Here is a 22,502-nt window from a genome sequence, read left to right as displayed (position 1 = left end):
CAATATTCGAAATAAACTGATTAGGTAAGCCAATTTAAATATTGATAAATAATAAAAAATGTCACGTTAAGAAGAGAAAGAAAGAGAGAGAGAGAGAGAGAGAGAGAGAGAACTCGGATGTTCCGTTCTGTAAAGACTTAAGTGAGGTTTATCGCGGCATCGGAAATGCTCTTTGCTCTCAGCCAATGTACATTTAATTTGATACGCGCTACACACGTAACGACATATATCTGTGGATATGTTTAGAACATAACGCTTACCAATTTGTGCGGAACTTCCACGAATAAATCCGCTTCCCTAAAAACGCTGGCCGTATCGTGTGACATGCGAAATTATCGACAGAATTCCCAACGAGATGCGCGAGAACGTTACCGGGGAGAGTACGGCTTCCCCGTTTTATGTTTTTTTATAATTCTCCAGTTTCAACCAAACACCCCTTCGTTCCCGAGTGCGAAAACCGCACGTTTCGGGCGAGGTAAAAAATAAAAGGAAGTCTAAAAATCGCAAGCGAGTTGATCGAATTACAATCGGCCACTCGGGATCGTGCGAATCGTAAAAAAGACAGATGTGTGCAACTCGATCAGGAAAACAAAAAAGAAGTAGGTGCGACAAGCGTACAAAAACGCGGAGTTAGATATGAAAGACACATATGGAAGTTTATGTTCGGAGATGGACAGCTTAATATTAAGTTCGCTAAGCTTATTTGGACAGGCGCGAGTCAACAAATTTTATAATAATCTGTCGCGCCATCATATCGCCATAAAACGATTCGCCATGAACAATTACGACGTAAAGGGTCCGCTCACCCTATTGTTGTCTCCAACTTCCGCTAAGGACGCCGCGAGCTCGAAATTCCGCCAGCTTTCGCCGTGGACGCCGAAGTTGAGGTCCATTCAGGCTTCCATCGAGAACGAGATCCATTCAGTTTCCGTCGAGGACGCCAATTTAAAACTCGCGTCGCTCCGATCCGATCGAGCTCGCTCGAGGTGTTTTCGATCGCTTTTGATCGCGCGAAACACAGCCCTGCAACAACGCGTGACGCCTAATTACGATTACACGCACACGTGTACGTGTGCACCGTAGCGTAAATCCCCGGATACGACAATAACATACCAATTTGACGGGCGATTTCCGTCAAAAAATCGCCGAACTGATATCTCATCTCCGTCCTCCAGTCCTCCATTATTGCGTTCGAAGACGAAATTGAGAATATTGAGATCTCCGTTTCCGAACATCGAGATATCGATCGATATACTGCGCGTGCGAGGGTGCGAGGAAAAGTACGTACTGAAATTGCACCGATATCTTGATCGTAGAGACGACGCGAGAAAGGTTATGTTACGAGAGAATTTCGTTTTGCTTTTTCAAAGACAAATTTTACCTTCCTTTCTTCCTTGCAGAGCATATGAATATGAAAAAATCCATCATAACTCCTCTCCGTTGAAATAAAAAGAAAAAAAGAGATAAAAGCCGATAGGAGTTGATATTCCCGAACGTCCAGATGACAGACTGTCGCTGAAAAATTTTCACAACTTTTTTAATCGATAATTTTTCAAGAGGATTGTAACTCGATCTCGCAGAAAACATTCGCGCTTATTCCCATGCTCCAGTTTACCTGTTTTATTTCTCTGGTTTTTTTTCTCGTCGCCGCGGAGCAAGCGCGCGACGCCGCGCGATCAGCGCGGATAATTGCGAATATCGAGCAACACGGCCGGTTCGCGACGGTAGCGCGCGCTAATTAACTCCATTATGCGTCCCGTTCCAGCGCACGCAGGACGCGAGACTCGATTTCGCAATTTACTCGACGGAGTGAAAAGCGCGGGAGAGCGAGAGACGACGCGCGGGCGGCGCGGGACGATTTTTCGAACTGCTTTCGTGCGCGGCGGCGCAAAGTGAACATGGTGGGCTCCCCGTCGCGCGTTGAACAAGCGGCCGAACGCGTTTGCCAATCGCGAGAATCGCGGAAAAAACATTGACGACACGCGCACGATGCACGATGCAACGACGCGTATAAGATCGGCTGTATAAAATTTAACGTAACATCGCAATTAACTCGAGACTGTCTTTTTACGTTTTTAATTAAAAATGTTACATTTTCTGAATGCTAAAAATACAGCAGATGTAATTGACGCGTAGAAGATCGGTTCTATAAAATTTTTACGTAACATCGCAGTTAATTCGAGATGTCTCTTCTCACATTTTTAATTAAAAATATTGTATTTTTAAAATAATAAAAATATGACGGGGTGTAATTGACGATGACGCGAGGATCGGCTCTAATGTCTTCTTACATTTTTAATTAAAAATATTACATTTTTTAATGCTGAAAATATGACGGAAATATGTAATTGGCGATAACGCGAAGAGGATCGATTCTACAAAATTTAACGTATAACATCGCGATTAATTCGAGATGTCTCCTCACATTTTTAATTAAAAATATTATATTTTTAAAATACTAAAAATATGAGAGATGTAATCGACGATAAGCTTTCAGCTTTTTTTCATTTTCTTTTAGTATTTTAGCGCGCCTTTCAATCTCGACGGAATTATATTCGTCTATTTAGAATCGCAATTAAAGTTGCTCGTTTATCCAGAAAATATAATCAGAATTATGGTAAATAATTAATGCTGCTCATATCTCTCGTCACACACATGTATATATACGTATGTATATTTCGTGGCAGATAAAAGCTTATAATTCTTGCATATTATATTTACACAAGAGCCGTCATATGAGAGCGCACGACGAAGATACGTGTGCATCGGTCGTAAAAGCCCCGGGCGAGGAACTGAGGCTTGAAAAGTGGAAGACTCGGACTAACTTGCGCCCACCGAGCGCGTGTCTCTTTGGAATTTTAATCAATTTGAAAAGCCTCGTTCGCGTACCTCGTATCGCAAACGCGAGGTACGAGAGAGCTCATCACTCGTAGAAACGTCACTTTTTCTCTCCCGCTCGCATGCTCGTACGCGGAGTCATTTCCGCGGGATGACCACGAGAGTCCCACAGGAAATAATCGTTGCACGGTCGCTTCGTAACGGGTATTCGTGAACCGGCACCGCGATTCTCTCTCTTCAATTGCATCGCGAAGATTGAGCAAAACCCCTGGGAGAGGAGGAAGAGAGACGGAGCACTTCGAATAATTAGGTGCTTGTACTTTCGCCACTTATGATGACTCTCCGAACTTCCAAATCAAGGCCGATTCCGGGAAACGACAGTATACACGTTCATTTAGGCAGTATATGTTCCAAGAAATGCCAGTGATTCCAAGAATCGTTGGCACTTCAGCTGCTTTTTCGTTAAAATTGCGTCCCCGCGAACGAAGGCGAATGAATTCGCTGGTTATTTTATTTCACTGTTTTTTTATTCCTTGTTTTCAAACAAATTTCTCGCCGGTAAAGACGAAATAGTGTCGCTCGCTTTAAGAAAAGAGAATTATTGCTTTTTCAAAAAAAGAATCGTTAAAAATCTAAAATTTCGATCCTACTCGGAATATAATATCTCTCTTTCGCAGTAATCTCGATCTATGGGAGTATAAAGCCGTAATATCGCATAACATAATTCTTTTTTCGTTACTTCTTGTAAGAAACTTAAGAGCGTTCTTCTTGACGAGTATAAAGAGATGCGCTCTTGAAGCTTGTCACAAACCCTATAGAACACCCTGTATTTTTTGGAATCATAATATGTTACAGTAACGTATAGTATATTTCTAAATATTTAAATCTCCTTATGCGCGTTGTTAAATCCTCGAATGTTCGTATATTCTTAAACGCTTACAATCTTCGTTTTGCATAATATCGCGTACACTTAATAGCCGCGTCAAAAATCTCGTAGTTCTCCTCCGATTATTAATACAAAGATCCGCATTTTAAAAACTTCGTAAACGAAGGTATAAAAAGACCAATGTTTCTTCTCTTATCGTGAACTCGCACACCGTGTCGCCGACCAGATCAACGCACGTGTTAATAGTTTATTACAGTCCTTCGACGAATTTCACCAAAGTCATTTCACTAGTGGACGGGCCTCGGCTGTCGTCACTTGTTCTTCATGATCATCGTCCGCCTGGTCACTCGGCCGCAGAACATACCGACGATGAAGATCACCCCGATCATGGTAAAACCGACGATCATGAAGTAACGCCGCGCTGGGGAACGGTTCACCGTCGAATATAACTCCTCGAACGTATTTGGCGCGATCAACTGTAACATGATAAGTAAAAATTATTATTCCACGATTATTCCGAGACACGCAATGAGCAAAAAATTAATAGATATATATAACAGGGTATTTTTCACAGACCTTGGCAGCATTTTTAAACATTTCCATCCTTGTAGTTAGCATCTTGTAGCAATCAGGTTGCAAAGATTTGTTGCTGTCTTCCAGCGCATTTTGCAAGCACATTATATCTGTCATACAATTGTGTTATTCAAATTATTAATAATTACTATCATATATTTAATGCATATACATATAAAAGTCAATAAAATTTAATAGACTTTAATTTTGAAGGGCTCCATTTACTTTTAGCCAAATTACTTCGTGTTTTCTAGACTGTGGTTTATAATAAAAAAATATTACATACGTCTTCCCGCGCCTTGAGGTACAGCACTGCAATATTTGCTGATATCCACGGCACAAGCTTTCTGCAACAAGGGATCCACGTTGATGTCAGCTTTGGTTTGTTCTATCAAATCTGCAACTTCTAAACGACATTCCTCCCTCATATCTCGATTTCCCGCATTAAATTTCCTTTTAAGACACTCCTCGACAGCACCAGGCTCGTTTTCATCTGACCGGCATATAGTTTCAATCTAACAGAAACAAAAGAAGAATTTCGTAAACTTAATTGAAATTGAATTCTACAATAACTGTAAAATCTTGCACAACAATTAGATTCAAAATATTCATCATAAGTTATTCAAAATAAGTTCTTATAAATTTTCTTGGGATAAATTATAAATTATAATTCTATGATTTTTTTTTACCTCGTGCGCGCACATCGTTGCTAATAACGGATTTAAATGGTAATTTAATGCAGCTTCTCTGAGGATGTTAGCCATTTGATGCTCGCATTTAGTCGTCAGCTTCGATTCCCGAAATCTGATCTTCAAACATTTAATTACCTTTCCTTCGAGTTCTTTGTCAGTGCGTTCGTGTATTAATACCTAAAGTAATACGTATTCGTGAATTAATTAATTATTACATTATGATAAATTATCTGTAGATAATTTCTTTTACCTCTTTGCAATGTCTATCGATATCAGAGCCACATGCACTTTGCAATGCAGTATTAAACCTATAATCCGTATTCTGTTCAATCATTCGTCGAACCACAATGTTTTTGCACTTATCGTCGAAAGTGAGTTCGTCTTTATATCTCTTAAGGCAATCCAAAGTTTGTGATTTGCTCACATCATGGCAGTATTGTTTGATCATGGCTCGGCAGATGCTCAGCAAAGGTACATCACTGGAGCTGTCTTGAAACTCTTGTTTCCTAACTTTGAACAGCTGTTTATGACACATGTCCGATAGTTTAGACTTGTGCGACGCCAGACATTCTAATACCTAAAACAATCCAAGTTTCAGTAAGATTTATCGTAACATTAGAATTTGCTTAGAGTAGCCATCTAACCAAAGAACCAACAACACAGAATTTGAAAAAGAAAAAACAGATACTGCTTACTATTAATATTTAAAAAATAAAACATAATAATTTATTTAAATTTAAAAAATAAACATTCAATTAAAATCAGTTACAATGTATGCAATGTAAATTCGACAAAAAAAATATAAGTACTATCTTAAATAGATATTATCGCTACCTGTGAATTGCCCGGTTCCACGTGAAAGCAGAACTGTTTGATGTCTACTGCACAGGTCGCTTGCAGAACAGGATCAAAATGAATGTTCTCTCGCTGTTGATAAAGTTGTGCTCGCAACTGTTGCCTGCAGTCCTTCATCACACGATGCTGAGAATCCTTCATTATATCTTCCTGCACGATCGAGCTTAAGCATTCTATCACATCGGCTTTCGTCTTTGATCTACGTTAAAATGTATTAGACAATTTATTTATAAGTTCGACAATATTTAAATTCTGTATATCAAGAAATTGAATTACTTAGGGCACCATCTCTTAACGTGAGGCCTGCATGCCTCCTTAAATTTGTATGTAAAATGATAGTTCTTCAAGGATATCAATTGGAAATGTTCCACGGCTGCTTTGCATTTGTAATCGGTGCGCGCTTCCAGTTCGTTTTTGTGCTCGATAAGACATTCCATCATATCTCCTTCATCTTTTCCGTATTTTAATACCTCCTAAAACAAGTCATTATCATTGATAAAATATCATTGATAATAAAATAACGAAGTAGATTGAATAATTCAAGGCATACTTCGCAGTGACGTTCCATAATATGTTGACACGCGGAAGAAATTATGGGATTTAACTCAACACGCTCAGCTTGTTCCTCAGTAAAATTTCCAACTGCAAACTTACATTTTTCTTTCAAGCTGCAATTAACGGATTCAAGAAATTTATTATTTTTATATCTAACAAGAATTAATAATATCAGAGAAATAGTTTGGAATTACGAAAAAGCTTAGAACAAAATATTCTTTTATTGATATCATGTACGAACATTGTGCGAGAGAGATAATAATTATGAAATAATTAATAATTATCAGCAATATAGCTTCAAATCTTTTTCAATGTGTATAATTTTCATTATTTAAGATAATTAGTACTTCTCTAAATTATCCTGCAAGCATAGAATCTCTTCTCCCTTCGCAGTTTTGTCATAACAAAGTGACGCCAATTCATTAAAGCATACTTCTTCTATCTCGGGTTGCAAATCGACATTCATAGCGCGCTGCCTCATGACTCTTCTAATCTCTTCCAAGCAATCTGCTCTCAGCTGAACGGAATATAAACAAAAAGCAGTTAAGAACAAGATTTTTTATGATAAATAATAATAACAGTGTTAATAACTTGAATTATCACAGTTCAAAAACTAAATCATTAATCTATCTTAATTAAGAATTAATTATCCATTAAATAATCTTGATAATCTTACCGTCATATTTTTCAGGTACACATGCCGATACAGGCATGGCAGTACCAGAGGTCCAGTCTCAGGATCCATCTGTTTGCCGTTGCCGACCCACGCGTTCCTTGCATGACACAAACGCACGGCGTCGAACTTACACGCTCTGTATAATTGCGGATCAAGTTTGAAGTCTCTGGCGATAAAGTATTGTATTTGCACTAGGGCTGTCTCACAGGCCTCAGTCATCCTCTCCGTTCCTAGTTGTTCCATTAAGCAAGATATCACTCTGGCATCTCCACCATGCACCTAAATTAGATATTAAAATGCTTAACGGGAAGTGTTAAATAAATTTGATAAATATATGAGCTGCAAAGTACACTTGAATTAAAAAAGCAAGTTTAAAACTTCATGTAGAACCCAGAATTTCTCATATGTGGTCACCAGTTATCTCCTGTGTTAGAATCTATATGTGTTGTAAAAATTAATCACTTACGTCTCTACAAGCTAAATTAACTACAGGTTGACACTGTTCTCTTAGAACTGGATCAATTCTCCAATCTTCGCCGGCATCAGCTTCCATAATTAACTCCTCCAACTGAAATTATATGATATACAACATTTTATAAAAAGATTATAAAACACCTTATCAATTATAATATTCTTAGAAACGTTAGAAGAATTTTGTAAATAAATGTATTATTTGATCCTGGAAAAATTTAATCGTGATATTTTTAATTTCTTTGATCAATTATTACCGCTCTTTGGCATTCCGACGTGACTCTCGATTTCCTCTTCCTCGTTCTCGTGTGCTCCATCAGACAGTGTATCGTGGCGCCGCCGACCTCGAGACTGTTGCAAAAAGTCGTAATATCGTTGGCACATTTGTGCACAATCTCCGGCGACAATCTGTAATCTTCCATTAGCAGTTTCCTGTGATCAAACATTTCCGCTTGACAATTTCCGTCGATTTTGCTCCCATTCTTCATAGCCGACTCCAGACAAAGCAAGATTTGCGCTAGCTTTATCTCTTTGTCTTCGGACACAGATCGCCTGCAATGATTATTTCTGATATCTTCCTTACATGCTTTAACTAAACCTTTGCTAATCTTGTAGTCAGAAGCAATGAGCTTCTCTCTCCTTGTCAACTGCTCCTGACACTGTGCAGTCATTGATCTGTCAATACAACAATATTTTAAGATAGAATTAATAAATCTCTTGAACTAGATAGTATCACAACTCTACATTTAAATTGTTAAATATCTACCTATCGGTTTTATATTTCATTAAGCATTTGTAGACTTGACCACTGCCTGGTCTAATGTTAGGACAGAACTTAATGCGATCGTGAGTACACGCCATGTACAGCTGACGATCTAATTTGATATTTTCAGCTTGGATCTCGGATATGTGGAGAATATGCCTCCGACATTCGGGCTGCAGTTGCTCGACGTGTTCCTGCAAGCAGGCTAATATCTGACCTTGCGATATATCTCTGTACGGCTGTACACTGTCGCACTTGAACTTCTTAATATCATTTGTACAGTCTTCCTTGAAGGGAGTCAAAATTCTGAAATCGCTGAAAGCAATCCACTCCAATCTCTGAATGTAAGTGATGCAGTCAGGATCCCTGACCGTCTCCCGCTTGTCGATCAGGCAAGACAAATAAGCCCCATGAATTTTCTTGGAACTGGAGCACTGTAAGGTGTCCAATTGCGAGCCGCATGCTTTTCTGGCTAGCCTCTCTATGTTCTGATTATCTGTAATATTCAGGATGTAGGACCAAATTGCCTCCTGACACTTCTGATTGATCCCAGATATCTCAGTGGGCTGCAAAGTTTGGAATGACAATTAGATCTCTGATACTCGACCCTGTTCCCCCACGTAATGCAGACGTATACCTTGAAGGTCTGAATACACTCAAGCAGCATGAGCTCGTCGTTGTTCCCATTTATATCCCCGCAAAGGCGATTCAACTTATCGCGACACTGGCCGTTGATGATCTTTGGCGAACCGTCATCCTCGGATTCTCTCTTGCGATCATATGCGGCTCGTTGTACCCTCCTAGCTCGAACGGAGCTGTCGGTGAAGAGCCAGCCGATTTTGGAGGACTCGTCGGCCTGTTGCGCGAACGCATCTCCAAAATACGTTGACGTTGTGCAATGCAGCACCGACAGGATGAGTATCACGGTTAGTACTTGCCCGGTGTGTTCCATTCTTAACGCTCAAGCCTCACTTCTTAGCGAATCATTATTACGAATTCTGTAAAAGAATACATCGTTAAACGCGGTTCATGTGGAATTACTTAATGCCACTTAATCATTGAGAGTTGCTCAGTTGCTTAACATCAGAGAAAATTGTTTAACTAGAAAAAGAAGCTCGACAAAAAAGAGAGAAGCACGACCTTACAGATCTCTTGCCGCGGCCGGTTTTTTCTTTTTTTGTTATTTCTTCCTCTCTTTTTTTATGCTTGTTGATCATCTACTGTATGACGTGAACGTCATGTACGCGACGAGTATTGGTACCAGCAATTGCCAGCGAGATAATATGATTGGTGCGGAATAATATGAAACACGGAGTGAGGTCACCGGTTGGCGGTCGTGTGTTTTTACAACGTCATCTTGCAGGACACACGGTACACGGTATACCGTTCGCAGTATATTATCGGTAGTTAAGCTGGGACACCCGGTATCGGCGAAATTGACGTCGATAACGCAGGAATTTGGATGAAGCGAGAATACATATATAATATAAAATGCCATGCTTTGTTTTTTGTTTTTTTAATTCCACGAGGGGCAAATGAGAACAACAAATTCTTACAACAAATTCTTTGCTAAATAAAGTACGTTTATATCATATAATAGCATGCAAATATAAAACATTATAAATTTATAATAAATAAATCAAGAAATACAAATAAAGTATATTATTTATTTTATTTATATTATACATAAATTGTTAAAAAGAAACTAGCGAGTATTTATCACGTGGATTCGGTCATATTATGAGAACAATAATCCTGAAGTGCTGACTAAAAAAATACATTCTCTAGCAGAATAAATAATGCAAATGCAATTTATGTAAATCTGCTGCAATTTCTATTCAAATCTGACAGTAATCTATTGGTGGTTTATAAGAATTGTTAATTTGTACAAGGAATTGTTATTATATATTTAATATATTTTAACATGTCCTATTTTAACATCAAATGGTATTTCTTTTTAAAATTAAATCTATTATTATTGACGTGAGAAGAAGGAAAGAATTTGTTGCATTAAAAAAATTAAATAAAATATTATTTTCTCAAAGTTAAATTTTATAATTTTAAAATAGATTAAATTTTATTGCATAATATACCTATATTACGCTGTGATTTTATCCTATAAATTAATATATTCAAAATAATACATACATATTCAAGTTAATATTAGGTCGTTCGCGTATGTTTAAAAAATACGAGTTCGCGTTTATTTGAGCGCTTGATATTTATAAAATATAGCAAAGTTTGTTGAATGCAGAAACGTGCGCGCGCGTAAAGTTCCACCTATTGGAATTTCGAAAAACGTCACGCGATGGACGCGGCGATAATCGATGTCTCGAGGACCTCGAGGATGTTTCCACGCTCGATCAGTGCGATGCAGTGCGATGTGCCGCTATAGCTCGTAGCAATTGACGCACAGAGCGGCCCGTTTCACTGATGGTGTTTCAAAAACTCGTCGCCCCGTCGAGTTAGTCGTCGTGAAATCGCAAAATGCTGGCCCGCTGTGATATATTTCGCGTCAAAGTACTTACACTCGCGTGTCTGCTGGTGAGTAACTTCACGGAGTTTCGTTGCCACGTCATTTCACGTCTCGCGGGGTGTCAACGTTTTAACAGTTCCCCCTATAACGGGAATCGCCCACGGCTTACGAATTTCCATTTGTCTTTCAATTGCTAATTGTTATTTTGCCTAAATGCCTCGCGAGTCAACAAACCGCTTCTGCTTTGGCGTGTCCTGCGCAGCATAACCTATACCGTTGCTCACAATAACCTTGCATTTGGGGAGGAAAAAAACAATTCATAAAGACAATAAAAGGAAGGTGTCAGAAGATTTGTATTAAAAAAACTGGAACCCCCGGTTGGAGACACAACGATAAGATGTACTTATCCCGAACCTTTAAAAGAAAATCAAAAAATTATTCGTATTCCAAATTTAACCCCGCCTTAAAGAAAAACAATTCAAGGGACATGGACTGATTGAGAAAAAAAATCACGATTCGCTGCAATATGTGGATTTTGGGAGATTCTTTGCATACTGCCATGTTATTGGGACGAAATTTTGCAGATACGACAAGCATTTTTATTTATGTGATTGTTTTTTGCTAGAATATTTATCATAGCAAGAAAGTTGTAGTCTATATTTCATGGTTTAAAGATCAAGGTCGGAGATTTATAATTCGGGATAAGTCATATATCAATGCAAAGTACATTATACTTGTCGAGCGATATTTAAGCATTTCTGTTCTAGGACACAAAATGCATAACTAGAAAAAGATCAACTCGCTTGATAGAAATTAGATTCTATAGAGCAAAATATATAATATATAATTAACGTGTAATTAATACTGTGTATTTTTAGGTACGTTTGCCCAACAGTATAGCAGAGGAAGTGAAAGAAGGTGCTCTTTCACTCACGAGCAAGAATATCGATGCAACGTTAGGTAAGAAATTATATATGATGAGCCACAAATATCAGAGAATGCTGGCGAACTAGTAATAATCAAGTGTGGTATCTACTTTTTTCAATTTTGAATTTTTTTCAGCTGAGAATGAACTGGTGTTTATCAACTTTTATGCACAATGGTGCCGCTTTAGTAATCTATTAGCTCCAATATTTGATGAAGCTGCAGATAAGATTAGAGAACAATTCCCCCAGCCCGGAAAAGTAGTAATGGCCAAAGTGGATTGTGACCGTGAGAGTGAGTATATTTAAAATATGCCTATAAAATATATATAATTTTTAGTTATATTAATAAGCAAAATTTGAATATTAAATCTATTAAACAGATTAGATTTTATATGTATTTAAATTATTACAAGAGTAATTTTTTTTTTACAGCGTCTGTAGCATCTAGATTTCATATAACCAAATATCCAACGTTAAAAGTAATAAGAAACGGGCAACCAACTAAGAGAGAATACAGGGGGCAGCGATCAGTGGAAGCATTCCAAGAATTTGTCAGAAAACAGTTGGATGATCCTATTAAAGAATTTTTCGATTTGAGGGAGCTTGAACAACTTGACGATAAAAAACGTATGATTATAGGATATTTTGAAAGGAAAGATGTACCAGAATATGCATTGTTTAGAAAAGTCGCCACTAATTTGAAGGACGATTGCCAGTTCTACGTTGGTTTTGGGTAAGATATTTTTTATTTTTAATATTGTAGAATTATTGTAACACATATTTCTCCTTATGATGTAAATAACTCTTGAAAGAAGCTGGTACAGATGCAAAAGTTCCTGTTTGTTAACATAAGAATATTGCGTGTAGTCTGCATTTTATAATAATTATAATATATATTTCATTTGACAAGCACATGCTCCAATCAAAACTGTGAAATTGGACAGCATTTACATTTGCTGTAAGTAAAGTGGTATACATAAGCTTGTTGGCTTTTGTACCGAAATTATAGTTTTGTAATCTTTTTTATCATTTCTTATCTTTTATTTTATTTTATTGTACAATCTTATTGGAAACTTACGCTGAGATATATTAGATGCAAATTTTTTATAGACAAGTTTCTCATGCTGTATAATGGCGTGATAATGATAATTTTAATTTTTCTTTTTTATAGTGATTTATTTTAATTTTGAGAGTTTTGATTAGTTCATAAAAATGTTTTACCTATTATGCGGACTGAATAATATAAGAATAATAATTAAGTTTTTTTTTTCAGTTATATTTTTTTCAAGTACTTTTAATATTGTGTGACTAACAGAATAATGTATTTTTAGCACTAAATAAAGGTCTATAGTTTGAATATATTTTGAAATAATATGTGTAGGAATGCAAGTAAAGCAATGCATCCTCCAGGAGAGCCTATTATTGCCTTCCGATCGGATAAGGCCCTGTCCGTTGAAACGGATGAAACTTACAAGGGAAGTTTGGCAGTTTATGACGAATTAAATGTATGGGCGCAGGAGAAATGTGTGCCATTTGTAAGAGAAATAACGTTTGAAAATGCTGAGGAATTAACGGAGGAAGGCTTGCCGTTCCTTATATTGTTTCATGCTCCTGATGATTTGCAAAGTGTCAAGCAGTACAAATATATCGTAACTAAGTCATTAATAAGTGAAAAACGTATGTCATCCTGATTTTACTTACATTATTTATCAATTTTTCGTAAAACTTTAGGTCATACTGATTTGATTGCTTTTTTTTTCCAGAAAATATCAATTTCTTAACCGCCGACGGCCTGAAATTTGCGCATCCGCTGCACCATTTAGGGAAAAGTGCAGCAGATTTGCCACTGATTGCAATAGACAGCTTTAGACACATGTACCTATTCAAGGACTTCAATGACATTTTTGTAGAAGGAAAACTTAAGGCTTTTCTGCAAGACTTGTATTCCGGAAAGCTTCATCGCGAGTTTCATTACGGTCCTGACATTACTAACAATGAAATATCAGTTACTGGAAAACAGGTGAAAACGCCCACAACACCCCCGGAGTCTGCGTTTAAAAAACTGGCGCCAAGCAAAAATAGATATACAATAGTTAAGGATGAATTGTAATGAGATTGAGCGCAGTACAGTACAGGGAGACTTTCGTAATTAATTTATATGCAGTATATTAGAGAAGTGAATTACAATTCGGGGATTTTCCAACATTCGACATAGATACATATTAATTTTGTAGTGCGTAACGCGAGTCTTTTAAGACCTCAAGAAATCCGTTTTCCCTTCTCCGCATTCTTTTTTATTCCCTCTTCGTATTCTCCGTAGGATGGGATTGATATGTTGGTTTGCTCACTTGTTATTTAAAAAAAAACGTCAATAGAGATTATTTATTAATTATACATGATTTTCACATCTATAGACAAAATATGACATAGCAATTTATTTTTTATAAAAATAAATCTCGTACGTTTGCGCGATCTATTGTCGGCAAACGAATGGCTAAGAACAGAAGGTTCTTTTCCTTTTGATAAGATGTGTCTGTTCTTCATAAAGTGAGCGAGAGCATTTTTTATATTGACTGTGAAACTTTGCATCTACCAGTGTCGATAATTACGTATCAAATCTTTTTACTAGATATTATAAAGCGATCGTGCAAGTTAATATCGTTATTGATTTCTGCAATTCCGATATCAACCTGAGATGTCCTTTATATGTAAAGAGATTTGATTTACACAATCTCTCCTTTCTCGTATCCCATCAGAAATCCTTAGCACAATACTTATTGTTAGTAAAATTTATACGCGATCACGTTCGTCGAGAATCCGAAGCGTAAATGTGTTCGATTCGAGAATATACGATAGTATCGTAATGCGTGTATGCATGCATTGCATATACCATTGACCGTATTGCATATAGGGCAATTGTTTCCGAATGACGTGTATAAGAGAGAAAGTGAAAGAGAGAAAGTGAAAGACAGAAGTGAAAGAGAGAGAGAGAGAGAGAGAGAGAGGAGAGAGAGGAGAGAGAGAGAGAGAGAGAGAGAGAGAGAGAGAGAGAGAGAGAGAGAGAGAGAGAGAGAGAGAGAGAGAGAGAGAGAGAGAGAGAGAGAGAGAGAGAGAGAGAGAGAGAGAGAGAGAGAGAGAGAGAGAGAGAGAGAGAGTTCTTTCTATCGCATGATCGTAATGTTCGAGCAAATGAAATCTCGGCGTGCCCTCGTAAGATAGTTATAGAATGCATTATTTGTATGATTGATATTGTTTTGCCTGTTAATAAACAATTTCTAAGTCACAACGTTGTTATGTTTTATTCATTTATCGTCGGCGTTGCCTAAATATCTCCACGTTAAATCGTGTTCAACCTATTCCGTGTTTCTCACGATCGTCCTTGTAATAAGAGAAGCGTTTGAGATCGTTATCACATGCAATTGCATTAATCGATTTGACCGAATTTTCTTACGCTCGGAATCGATCGAAATCTTTCTCACGTCCTATTACGTCGAATTGCGATGAAGGAACATGTGTATATATGCCGTACTATATAATTAGTTGCATAAATTACATTTTTTATAATAATTTACTCTTTTGGTAACGAATGTACGACAGTTCCATCGGGTGAATTCTATGCAATCGTAGTATTATTCCTGCGGCAGATTTACTGAATTTGTATAATATCTACTAAAAGAAAAGATTTTTGTATTTTTATGTTAAACAAAAACACAAAAAAATCTTTATTCATTTCGTGCGCTTTCCAGATTTATTTTCTTCTGTCTTTCTGTAAACATGTAATGATTCAGCCGATCTAGCGGCATTAATTTCATCGTTGAAATACAATACTGGATTGAATAATGAGGAGGAAACCAAATTGAATCAAATTGAATCTCGCCAGTTTCACGTTGCAACACGAAGAGAACGTATATCTCGTTGCTGCGACGTGATTGGTTCGCCGCTTCGATTCGATATCGCGAAATTGCGATTCTCGAACGCAATCAGCCGTGAAATGGCGGGCGGGTGCGGGTGGTCGGTAACGGAGCAACGGAGCAACGGAGCATCCCGCGTCCGGAGCGTCTCGTAACGTACGATCGCGTTCAAGCCGGTCGATTTGTCGCGATCGGTACCGTCTAAAGGTAAATATCACCCGCGATAGTTTATCGGGAGTGCCTCCGATCGAAGTATCGCACGTCCGCGTTAAAACTGCGTAGAACCGTATACCGATATTCACCGCGGTTTAGTACTGTTGGATTATGTATGTGTGTGTGCGTGTACTGCCTAGGTACTGTGCGTTCTCGAAATAAGAGGAAGCTCTTCGGAATCAAACATTACCTTTCAATGTGTCACATTGTTACGTTCTCGGCGAAATGCGGCGCGGGTTGGTGCACGATCATCGCAAGGTTTGTCATATACATACGTCGCCTTTATCAAATGACTTTTTGCACGATTGTATTCCGTATACGCGTGTCGAGGATTAATATCGATATAATTTCGCTTCGTATTTGGATAACAAGCGAACGTGACAATGATTCTTTACGTTTATTCGCGAACAAATGTAACGAGTGCACGACAGTTCCGTCGAGTGAATTCCGTGCGATCGTAGTATTATTCCCACGGTAAATTTATTGAATTATGGACTTTTATGAAATTATTCATATAAATATTGTGTAAAGGTAAGCGTGCGGTGTTATGAATATCAAGAAAAGTATCAAGCGATTGTCCTATTTCTATAAATATAGTTATATCGTGTCAGTTGAGCAACAATTCCATCAAGTGTTCTCCGTGCGACCATAGTCACACGTTGGATTTTCGAAGAATTAGAAGTAAATGTCGATTGGAATAATGTTGATTGGAATTAGAAATAAACGTCGATTGGAATAATACATTTACATATACACAATAATTATTATATGTGTATAATTAATATTAAATTTGATCGTGGTCATTTTTATTATTTGTAATCACTGTTTATATTATTGCTTTATAGATTATTAACTTATAGCAAATATCATGACTATTATCTTTATATGCACTTGGATGCTATCTTCACTCGTAAAGCGCGAGGTAAAGAAAACAAATGTTCGGTCCGGGTCGTATCAGCTTCGGCAGAACTGCTCCCGCATTTGTAAATACGTGCATGTGTGCGTGTGTGTAAGGTGTAAGAATGCCTGCGCAATGGCAGCCGTTTTCGTTTAACGACCAGCCGTTTCAGGATTTTGAAATGTCATGGAATGACGTAGCGAAGCTTTCTTCGTATTTATGCCGAGCTTCGCTCGAGTTTAATGAGCTCGACGAGTCGTGAAAAGTTCATTCCGTACATCATAAAGTGCTCAATTTCAAAAACCGAGTTACACGCGCGATGATACGCGAACTGTGCTCCTTCGAAACTCTAGTAATTTCCAACATTTTATTTGCAGTGTACAATAGAAAATGTGAGAATATTATAAAACTTTGATTTCGTTTCCGCGCGATATATACCTATTACACATAGTACAGTGCACATAAACAATGACGCTGCTTTATTCTTACTGCCGTCGCATTCTTTCTTAAATTATTTTCTCAGGCAATGCGTTTAATACGGGTCCGTGAAACAATGCGGAGAATATGCGACAATAGCCCATTCATCGAAATACAAGAAACGAATATTCGGAATAATCGGCGTACATTAATTCTGTAGGTAGATACAGTAAACATCATTAAATATTATAAAGAAACAAGCGAGCTAAGAAGCCGACCGCCGCGCCGCGAAAGCTCGCGTTACTATTCTTCATTTAAATTATTTTAAACGTCTCTTCCTCAGATCGAAATATTATTATTGAGAGAGGGATTATCGTCTCGTGCAATATGCTAATATGGATCCGCGAAACAACACGGAAGATATGCGATAATTAATTAACAGCCCATTCATCGAAATACAAGAAACGGAATATATATTCGGCGTATACCACGTTAATTCTGTACCGCTAGGTATATTAAACGTTATCAGGCAAGTATTGCCGGCGCGGGCGGCCGGCGCGGCAGCGAGACCGTTGGCGCGCGGGCGCTCGACTTTGTTTTTTCGTACGCCGCGCCGCGCCGCCCCGCGCCCCGCGGCCCGCGGCCCGCGACGGTCGCGCTATCATTCATCATTCACGTTACGTTCCGATGCTCGAGCCGGGCGGACAGCCGAGCGAGGGGCTCCGTGTGCGTAGCGCTGTTACATCGCGATAGGCGATCACGATGATATCGCAGGTATATCAAAGAGATGCAGCGTTCTTTATTAACCATCGGGATTATCCCGTTTGCACAATCGACTCTAATTCTCGCCGTTCGCGACGCGACTCACGAATGTGGCCGAAGCCGCTGGTCGTTGTGCAGCAGGCACGCGCCTCTCACGCGTTTTACAGAAAGTCGAGTCAGATGAATACAGAATTAATATACGTCGAATATTCCGTTTCTCGTATATTTCCGTTCCGATCATTCATTGATATATTGAATAATCTGGCCGTCACTTTCGCATTTTGAGAACGGCGTAGGTACGCGATAATCTTCGGATCATCGTGAGATATTTCATGTGACGGAATATGCGAATCGCGTGATTTAGAATAATGAAGCGCGATGATGTGTGGTGTGTCGACCGTTTAATTGCATTGGTAATTGTGAAATTCTCGCGGAATTTACGCGCTCGAGCGTATGGGCCGAAGCACATATGACAGTCGTAGTCGTGGACGTAAGTAACGCACAAGCTTTGGCATAGGATCCTGATTTGTCAGGTCGAGGACTACGATCGTCGTATATCGATCGCTACGCCATGTTATGTGCTTTGGCCCTAAATCTTCAAACGGTTTGTTCGTTTCAATTCGGCCGTTGACTCGACTCGCGTCGTAGCTGCGCGGCGTCACGTCGGTATGAAGTTAGCCGCGCTCAGCGGGAAAAGCAGCGGTTAATCGTCGGATTTAAATAATAGAAGTGCGCCGTAGAACGCAGATTGTTTCATCTAGGGGAGTGTCTAACAAAGTGTCGCGATCGTATGATTACAGTTACCTCTTTCTCGATCGCGAAATATTGGACAGCGGTTCCGTGAGCGGCTTCTGTGCAACGGAAGGAGGACTGGAAGGAGGAGGAGGAGGAGGAGGCCTAGCAAAGGCATCGGGCTTTGACGGAGCAACCCTGCGGTGACTATTATTTCTTATCTTAAAATTAATAGTTCTTTTTCATTTACTCGAGCCGTTTCATCTCGATAAGTTAGAAATAATTAGAAAAAAGCGTAAAATCTAAAATTTTATAAGAGATTCTTGTAAAGATAATTCTTGTTAAAAATCTTTTTCGTAACATAGGTAATTATATTAAATATCTAATTGTGTGAAAGACGTGCGTAGAAAGTATTTTTTGAAACGTTGATTATTTTGGACATCTCTTTAATTTGAATCTTTCGTTTTTGTGTTACAGTAGTACGCAGATCGTTTCATGTCGGGAGTGTTTATTCGTTCGCGATTGTTTCATCTCGGGAGTGTTTATTCGTTCGCGATCGCGAAATATTGAACAACGATTCCGCGAGTGTCCTGTGCAACGGAAAGAGAAGGAGGGGAAGGCTTGACAACCCAGACGTTCTGAGAGGAGGAGGAGGCCTGGCAAAGGCGCCGCATCGGGCCCCAGCGGAGCAACCTTGGGGTGAGTGTTATTTCTTTTATCTTAAAATTAATAGTTTTTTCCCATTTTTATTCGAGCTGTTTTATTTCGATAAGTTAGAAATAATTAGAGAAAGCGAAATTTTATAATTTATTCTTATAAAGGTTTTTCCCGGGAAATAGATAATTATATTACAGTAAATTTAATTAAAAGACGAATTAGACGTGTGTAAAAATTATTTTTTGAAACATTGATTATTTTGAGCGTCTATTTAATGTGAATTTTTTATTTTTGTGTTACAGAATCATCGCAGCTACGTGGCAGAATAACTCCGCTCGTTGCGCATCGGTCGGTGAGTGACTTTTTTTTATAATGGGGTGATGAATCTGTGAATAGTTGTATATTTATGCATTATTATCTAATAATGCAGATAAATGCGACTTGTCACATATTCGTTGCCCTAAAATGGATAGACTAAATCAGACTAGGCTGAATAATAAATCCTAGAGTTCCATCATTTATTGATTTATTGTATATTTACGGGAAACTGCTTTCGCGTAACATATATGTATAACATTCCGATTTTATTCTAATCTTTTATAGTCTATCTATCTACTAGCTCTTGGCTTTGTATCAATAAATAAAACAAAATAAAATGACGTGAGATCCAGTAAATATTTTATCGCGAAGTAGAATAATTTTTTGTGTAGAAATATCTGAAAGTTGATAGTTTTTATATCTATTGTATTAAGATAATACATATTTCATATGTTGTATTAATCATAATTTTAAAAACATTTTGCAATAAAATAACAAGATATTTATATAAATATAAATGATATATGTGAAAATTCAGAAATACAAATGTAACATACGCGAGAATATGACAAATTCTTTATATTGATTACGATACTTATATTGCGTGAATATATTGCTTATAAAATTATCGTCTCTTTTGGATCTTACGTCATTCATTCTGAATGTCTCACTTCATATTTGAGGTGAGATCAAATAATGTTCGCGATTTATTTCGCGGTTCGGTTCGCGACTCAAATTATGCTCTAAAAATTGTTTGCCTCTTCGTTGATTTATTGATCGATTGATTTTTAAATTTTGGTTCTTCCGTGTTTCTGCATTATGATATTCAAATTCAGATATTCGCGATCGAGATATAATCGCGACGATTTGATTAAAACGCGATTAACATATTCTTTACATTCTTTGATATAACTCTTTCTTGCTTTGTATTATTTCGATATATTTCTTGATCGAAAAAGTTATTTACGCGTATTGTTGATAAATTAAATGCAAAATTAAGTTAAATTTAAATTCAATTAATATTTTATTAATGAACGTGATTATTTATCTTTTTCTTATATAATTAACGCGCTTTTGTTAACGATCGTAATCGATAATTCGTAACCGTATAATCTGCCGGCTCTGATAATCAGCCGGTATCGAAGGAGTATATCTCCTTCTCATTCTCTGGCTGAATGTACAGCCAGCATGGATTTGGCTGCATGGGAGTGACGTAAATAGGTAGGTCCAATCTGACCACAAAAAACTATAAACATTACACATTATATATGTAAGGTAAGGTCTGTATTGACCATAATGTAAATGTAAATCGCGATTAAGTGATTCCACTTTAACCAATACAATTAAGGGCCGGTTGTTCCAACCTGTTGGTAAACTAACTAATAGTTAAATCATATGTATATCTTTGTCTAATTGTTGTCTATATCGTTGTCTTTGTCTAAGAAAAACAAAGACATATATATGATTTAACTATTAGTTAGTTTACAAACAAGTTGGAACAACCAGCCCTAGGTACGATTAAGTACCCATGGTATCCGCGGTTTTACTTCTTATTTATGTATTAGTAAGTAAAAATACGGGTAGGTAGGAATCCGCGAAAATAGGTAGGCACAAATGAATAAAAATACGGGTAGGTAGGAAAATATACGAATGGAAATACGGGTGGGTAGGGACTAAACATAATAACTTAATATTTAAAAAATTAAAATCCCGCAAATTAAATGACACTTAATTAATAAAAAATAAAACTCCGCGATCGCGAAGTTAAACTTTATTTTTTTTAAATTGAATATTATTGAACTACTTAATAATTTACATAAATACTTAATAAATTGAAATACTAAAAATATGAAATGAATACTTGAATAATGATAAAATTGAATACTTAAATAATTGAAATACTTAATAAATTACAATTATGTATGCTGTCCATGTATTCTTAGTTACATATTAATGTAATTAAGAATACATGGACAGCATAATTTTATATTTGATGACTGAAAAGGGGGGCTAAAAATTGAATAAAATTTAAAATTAATTTTAAAAATAATTTTGCGAAGACTAATTTTAAGTTATTTAATTTTAAAATTAATTAATTTAAAATTTTTAGTCTCTGCAGAATTATTTTTTCTTGTAAAATTGTATACAGTTATAATATAAACTATGTAATGTAAAGTTTATGTAATACTATGTCCAGATAAATGCGTCATATTTACTTTTGTACAGTGATTACCGAATTATCTATATTTTAATATATATATTTATTGAATATCTATTCGAGATCCATTTATCTGGTCTTAGTAAGCTAAATTATCGCGTTAATGATGTAAATTACGAAACACGTATGATAATAAGAAGTTCATTAAATTAACTTTGATAAATATTTAATTTTGAAATTCGTATTGTTAGTTTCAAAATTGAGATTTTATTTTGAGTACCTAAAAGTCATTAATAATAATTTACAATTTAAAATTTGGTGTTTAGAATTATCGTCAATTTTTCATAGCTTTACTTGGTTCATTAAATAATAAATATTTATTAAATAAAATAGTAAATACTCAAACTTTGGCTAATGGTCAGGTATTAACTTCTTGTGACATAAGTAAGACAGATACACCATATATAAAATAAAATACCATTTTAGCTATCACATTTGCTTTATCAATGAAATGTTACTAAAAGTCTCGAGTACGGTTTTGTAATTATTAAGTAGAACTTCAGGATAATTATGGACTTATGAAATTATTGTCCCTTTGGATCTCACGTCATTCATTTTGAATGTCTCACTTAATATTTGAGGTGAGATCAAATAATGTTCGCGATTTATTTCGCGGTTCGATTCGCGGTTTGGTTCGCGACTCAAATTATGCTATAAAAATTGTT

The 22,502-nt window shown here is 37.0% G+C and overlaps 3 protein-coding genes across 5 annotated transcripts in view; 1 reads left to right on the top strand and 2 right to left on the bottom strand.

Moving 5' to 3' along the window:
- The window catches only part of LOC139776799 (uncharacterized), an 80,809-nt gene extending 79,013 nt beyond the window's left edge, over positions 1–1,796 (bottom strand). Inside the window, exons 1-4 of the mRNA XM_071713742.1 lie at positions 1,616–1,796; positions 1,382–1,515; positions 1,114–1,287; positions 807–1,023 (exon numbers count right to left, since the gene is read on the bottom strand). The gene's annotated coding sequence lies outside the window, so the exon portion shown is untranslated. The remainder of the gene's footprint in view (positions 1–806; positions 1,024–1,113; positions 1,288–1,381; positions 1,516–1,615) is intronic.
- Positions 1,797–2,658: 862 nt separating this feature from the next.
- On the bottom strand, positions 2,659–9,626 carry Glg1 (golgi glycoprotein 1). 2 transcript variants are annotated; one of them, XM_071713751.1, is made up of 15 exons: positions 9,450–9,626; positions 8,947–9,307; positions 8,313–8,875; positions 7,804–8,221; positions 7,542–7,643; positions 7,076–7,354; positions 6,747–6,916; positions 6,395–6,512; positions 6,121–6,317; positions 5,824–6,043; positions 5,240–5,566; positions 4,987–5,166; positions 4,584–4,812; positions 4,301–4,407; positions 2,659–4,200 (listed from the first exon to the last, which is right to left on the bottom strand). In XM_071713751.1, exons 2-15 carry the CDS (start codon positions 9,259–9,261, stop codon positions 4,036–4,038), a joined length of 3,390 nt encoding a protein of 1,129 aa, XP_071569852.1. In that variant the 5' UTR covers positions 9,262–9,307; positions 9,450–9,626; the 3' UTR covers positions 2,659–4,035. The 2 variants fall into 2 exon arrangements, with proteins under 2 accessions (XP_071569852.1, XP_071569853.1); XM_071713752.1 differs by having other exon boundaries at positions 9,455–9,626.
- An 866-nt stretch (positions 9,627–10,492) lies between these two features.
- Positions 10,493–14,705, top strand: Erp44 (Endoplasmic reticulum protein 44). Of its 2 annotated transcripts, XM_071713760.1 has the most exons (7): positions 10,493–10,853; positions 11,664–11,745; positions 11,848–12,003; positions 12,144–12,444; positions 12,622–12,669; positions 13,093–13,388; positions 13,475–14,705. In XM_071713760.1, exons 1-7 carry the CDS (start codon positions 10,797–10,799, stop codon positions 13,819–13,821), a joined length of 1,287 nt encoding a protein of 428 aa, XP_071569861.1. In that variant the 5' UTR covers positions 10,493–10,796; the 3' UTR covers positions 13,822–14,705. The 2 variants fall into 2 exon arrangements, with proteins under 2 accessions (XP_071569861.1, XP_071569862.1); XM_071713761.1 differs by lacking the exon at positions 12,622–12,669 and having other exon boundaries at positions 10,502–10,853; positions 13,475–13,992.
- The last annotated feature ends 7,797 nt before the right edge of the window (positions 14,706–22,502 follow it).

Source organism: Temnothorax nylanderi, unplaced genomic scaffold (assembly GCF_030848795.1).
Source record: "Temnothorax nylanderi isolate EJ_2023f unplaced genomic scaffold, tnyl_v1.0 TNYL_tig0129_pilon, whole genome shotgun sequence".
Lineage (NCBI taxonomy): Eukaryota > Metazoa > Arthropoda > Insecta > Hymenoptera > Formicidae > Temnothorax > Temnothorax nylanderi.
Note: the sequence above shows the minus strand (reverse complement) of the source record. Positions and strands in the feature narration are given on the sequence as shown.

Excerpts from the sequence above, each read along its gene's own strand:
- Erp44 (XM_071713760.1), top strand. The coding sequence starts at position 10,797 with ATGCTGGCCCGCTGTGATATATTTCGCGTCAAAGTACTTACACTCGCG. Across the intron at positions 12,004-12,143 it reads AGTGGATTGTGACCGTGAGA|CGTCTGTAGCATCTAGATTT; the intron begins GTGAGTATATTT and ends TTTTTTTTACAG. Across the intron at positions 12,445-12,621 it reads CAGTTCTACGTTGGTTTTGG|CACATGCTCCAATCAAAACT; the intron begins GTAAGATATTTT and ends TCATTTGACAAG.
- Glg1 (XM_071713751.1), bottom strand. The coding sequence starts at position 9,261 with ATGGAACACACCGGGCAAGTACTAACCGTGATACTCATCCTGTCGGTG. Across the intron at positions 8,876-8,946 it reads AGTGTATTCAGACCTTCAAG|CCCACTGAGATATCTGGGAT; the intron begins GTATACGTCTGC and ends CAAACTTTGCAG. Across the intron at positions 6,513-6,746 it reads TTGCAGGATAATTTAGAGAA|CTTGAAAGAAAAATGTAAGT; the intron begins GTACTAATTATC and ends CGTTAATTGCAG.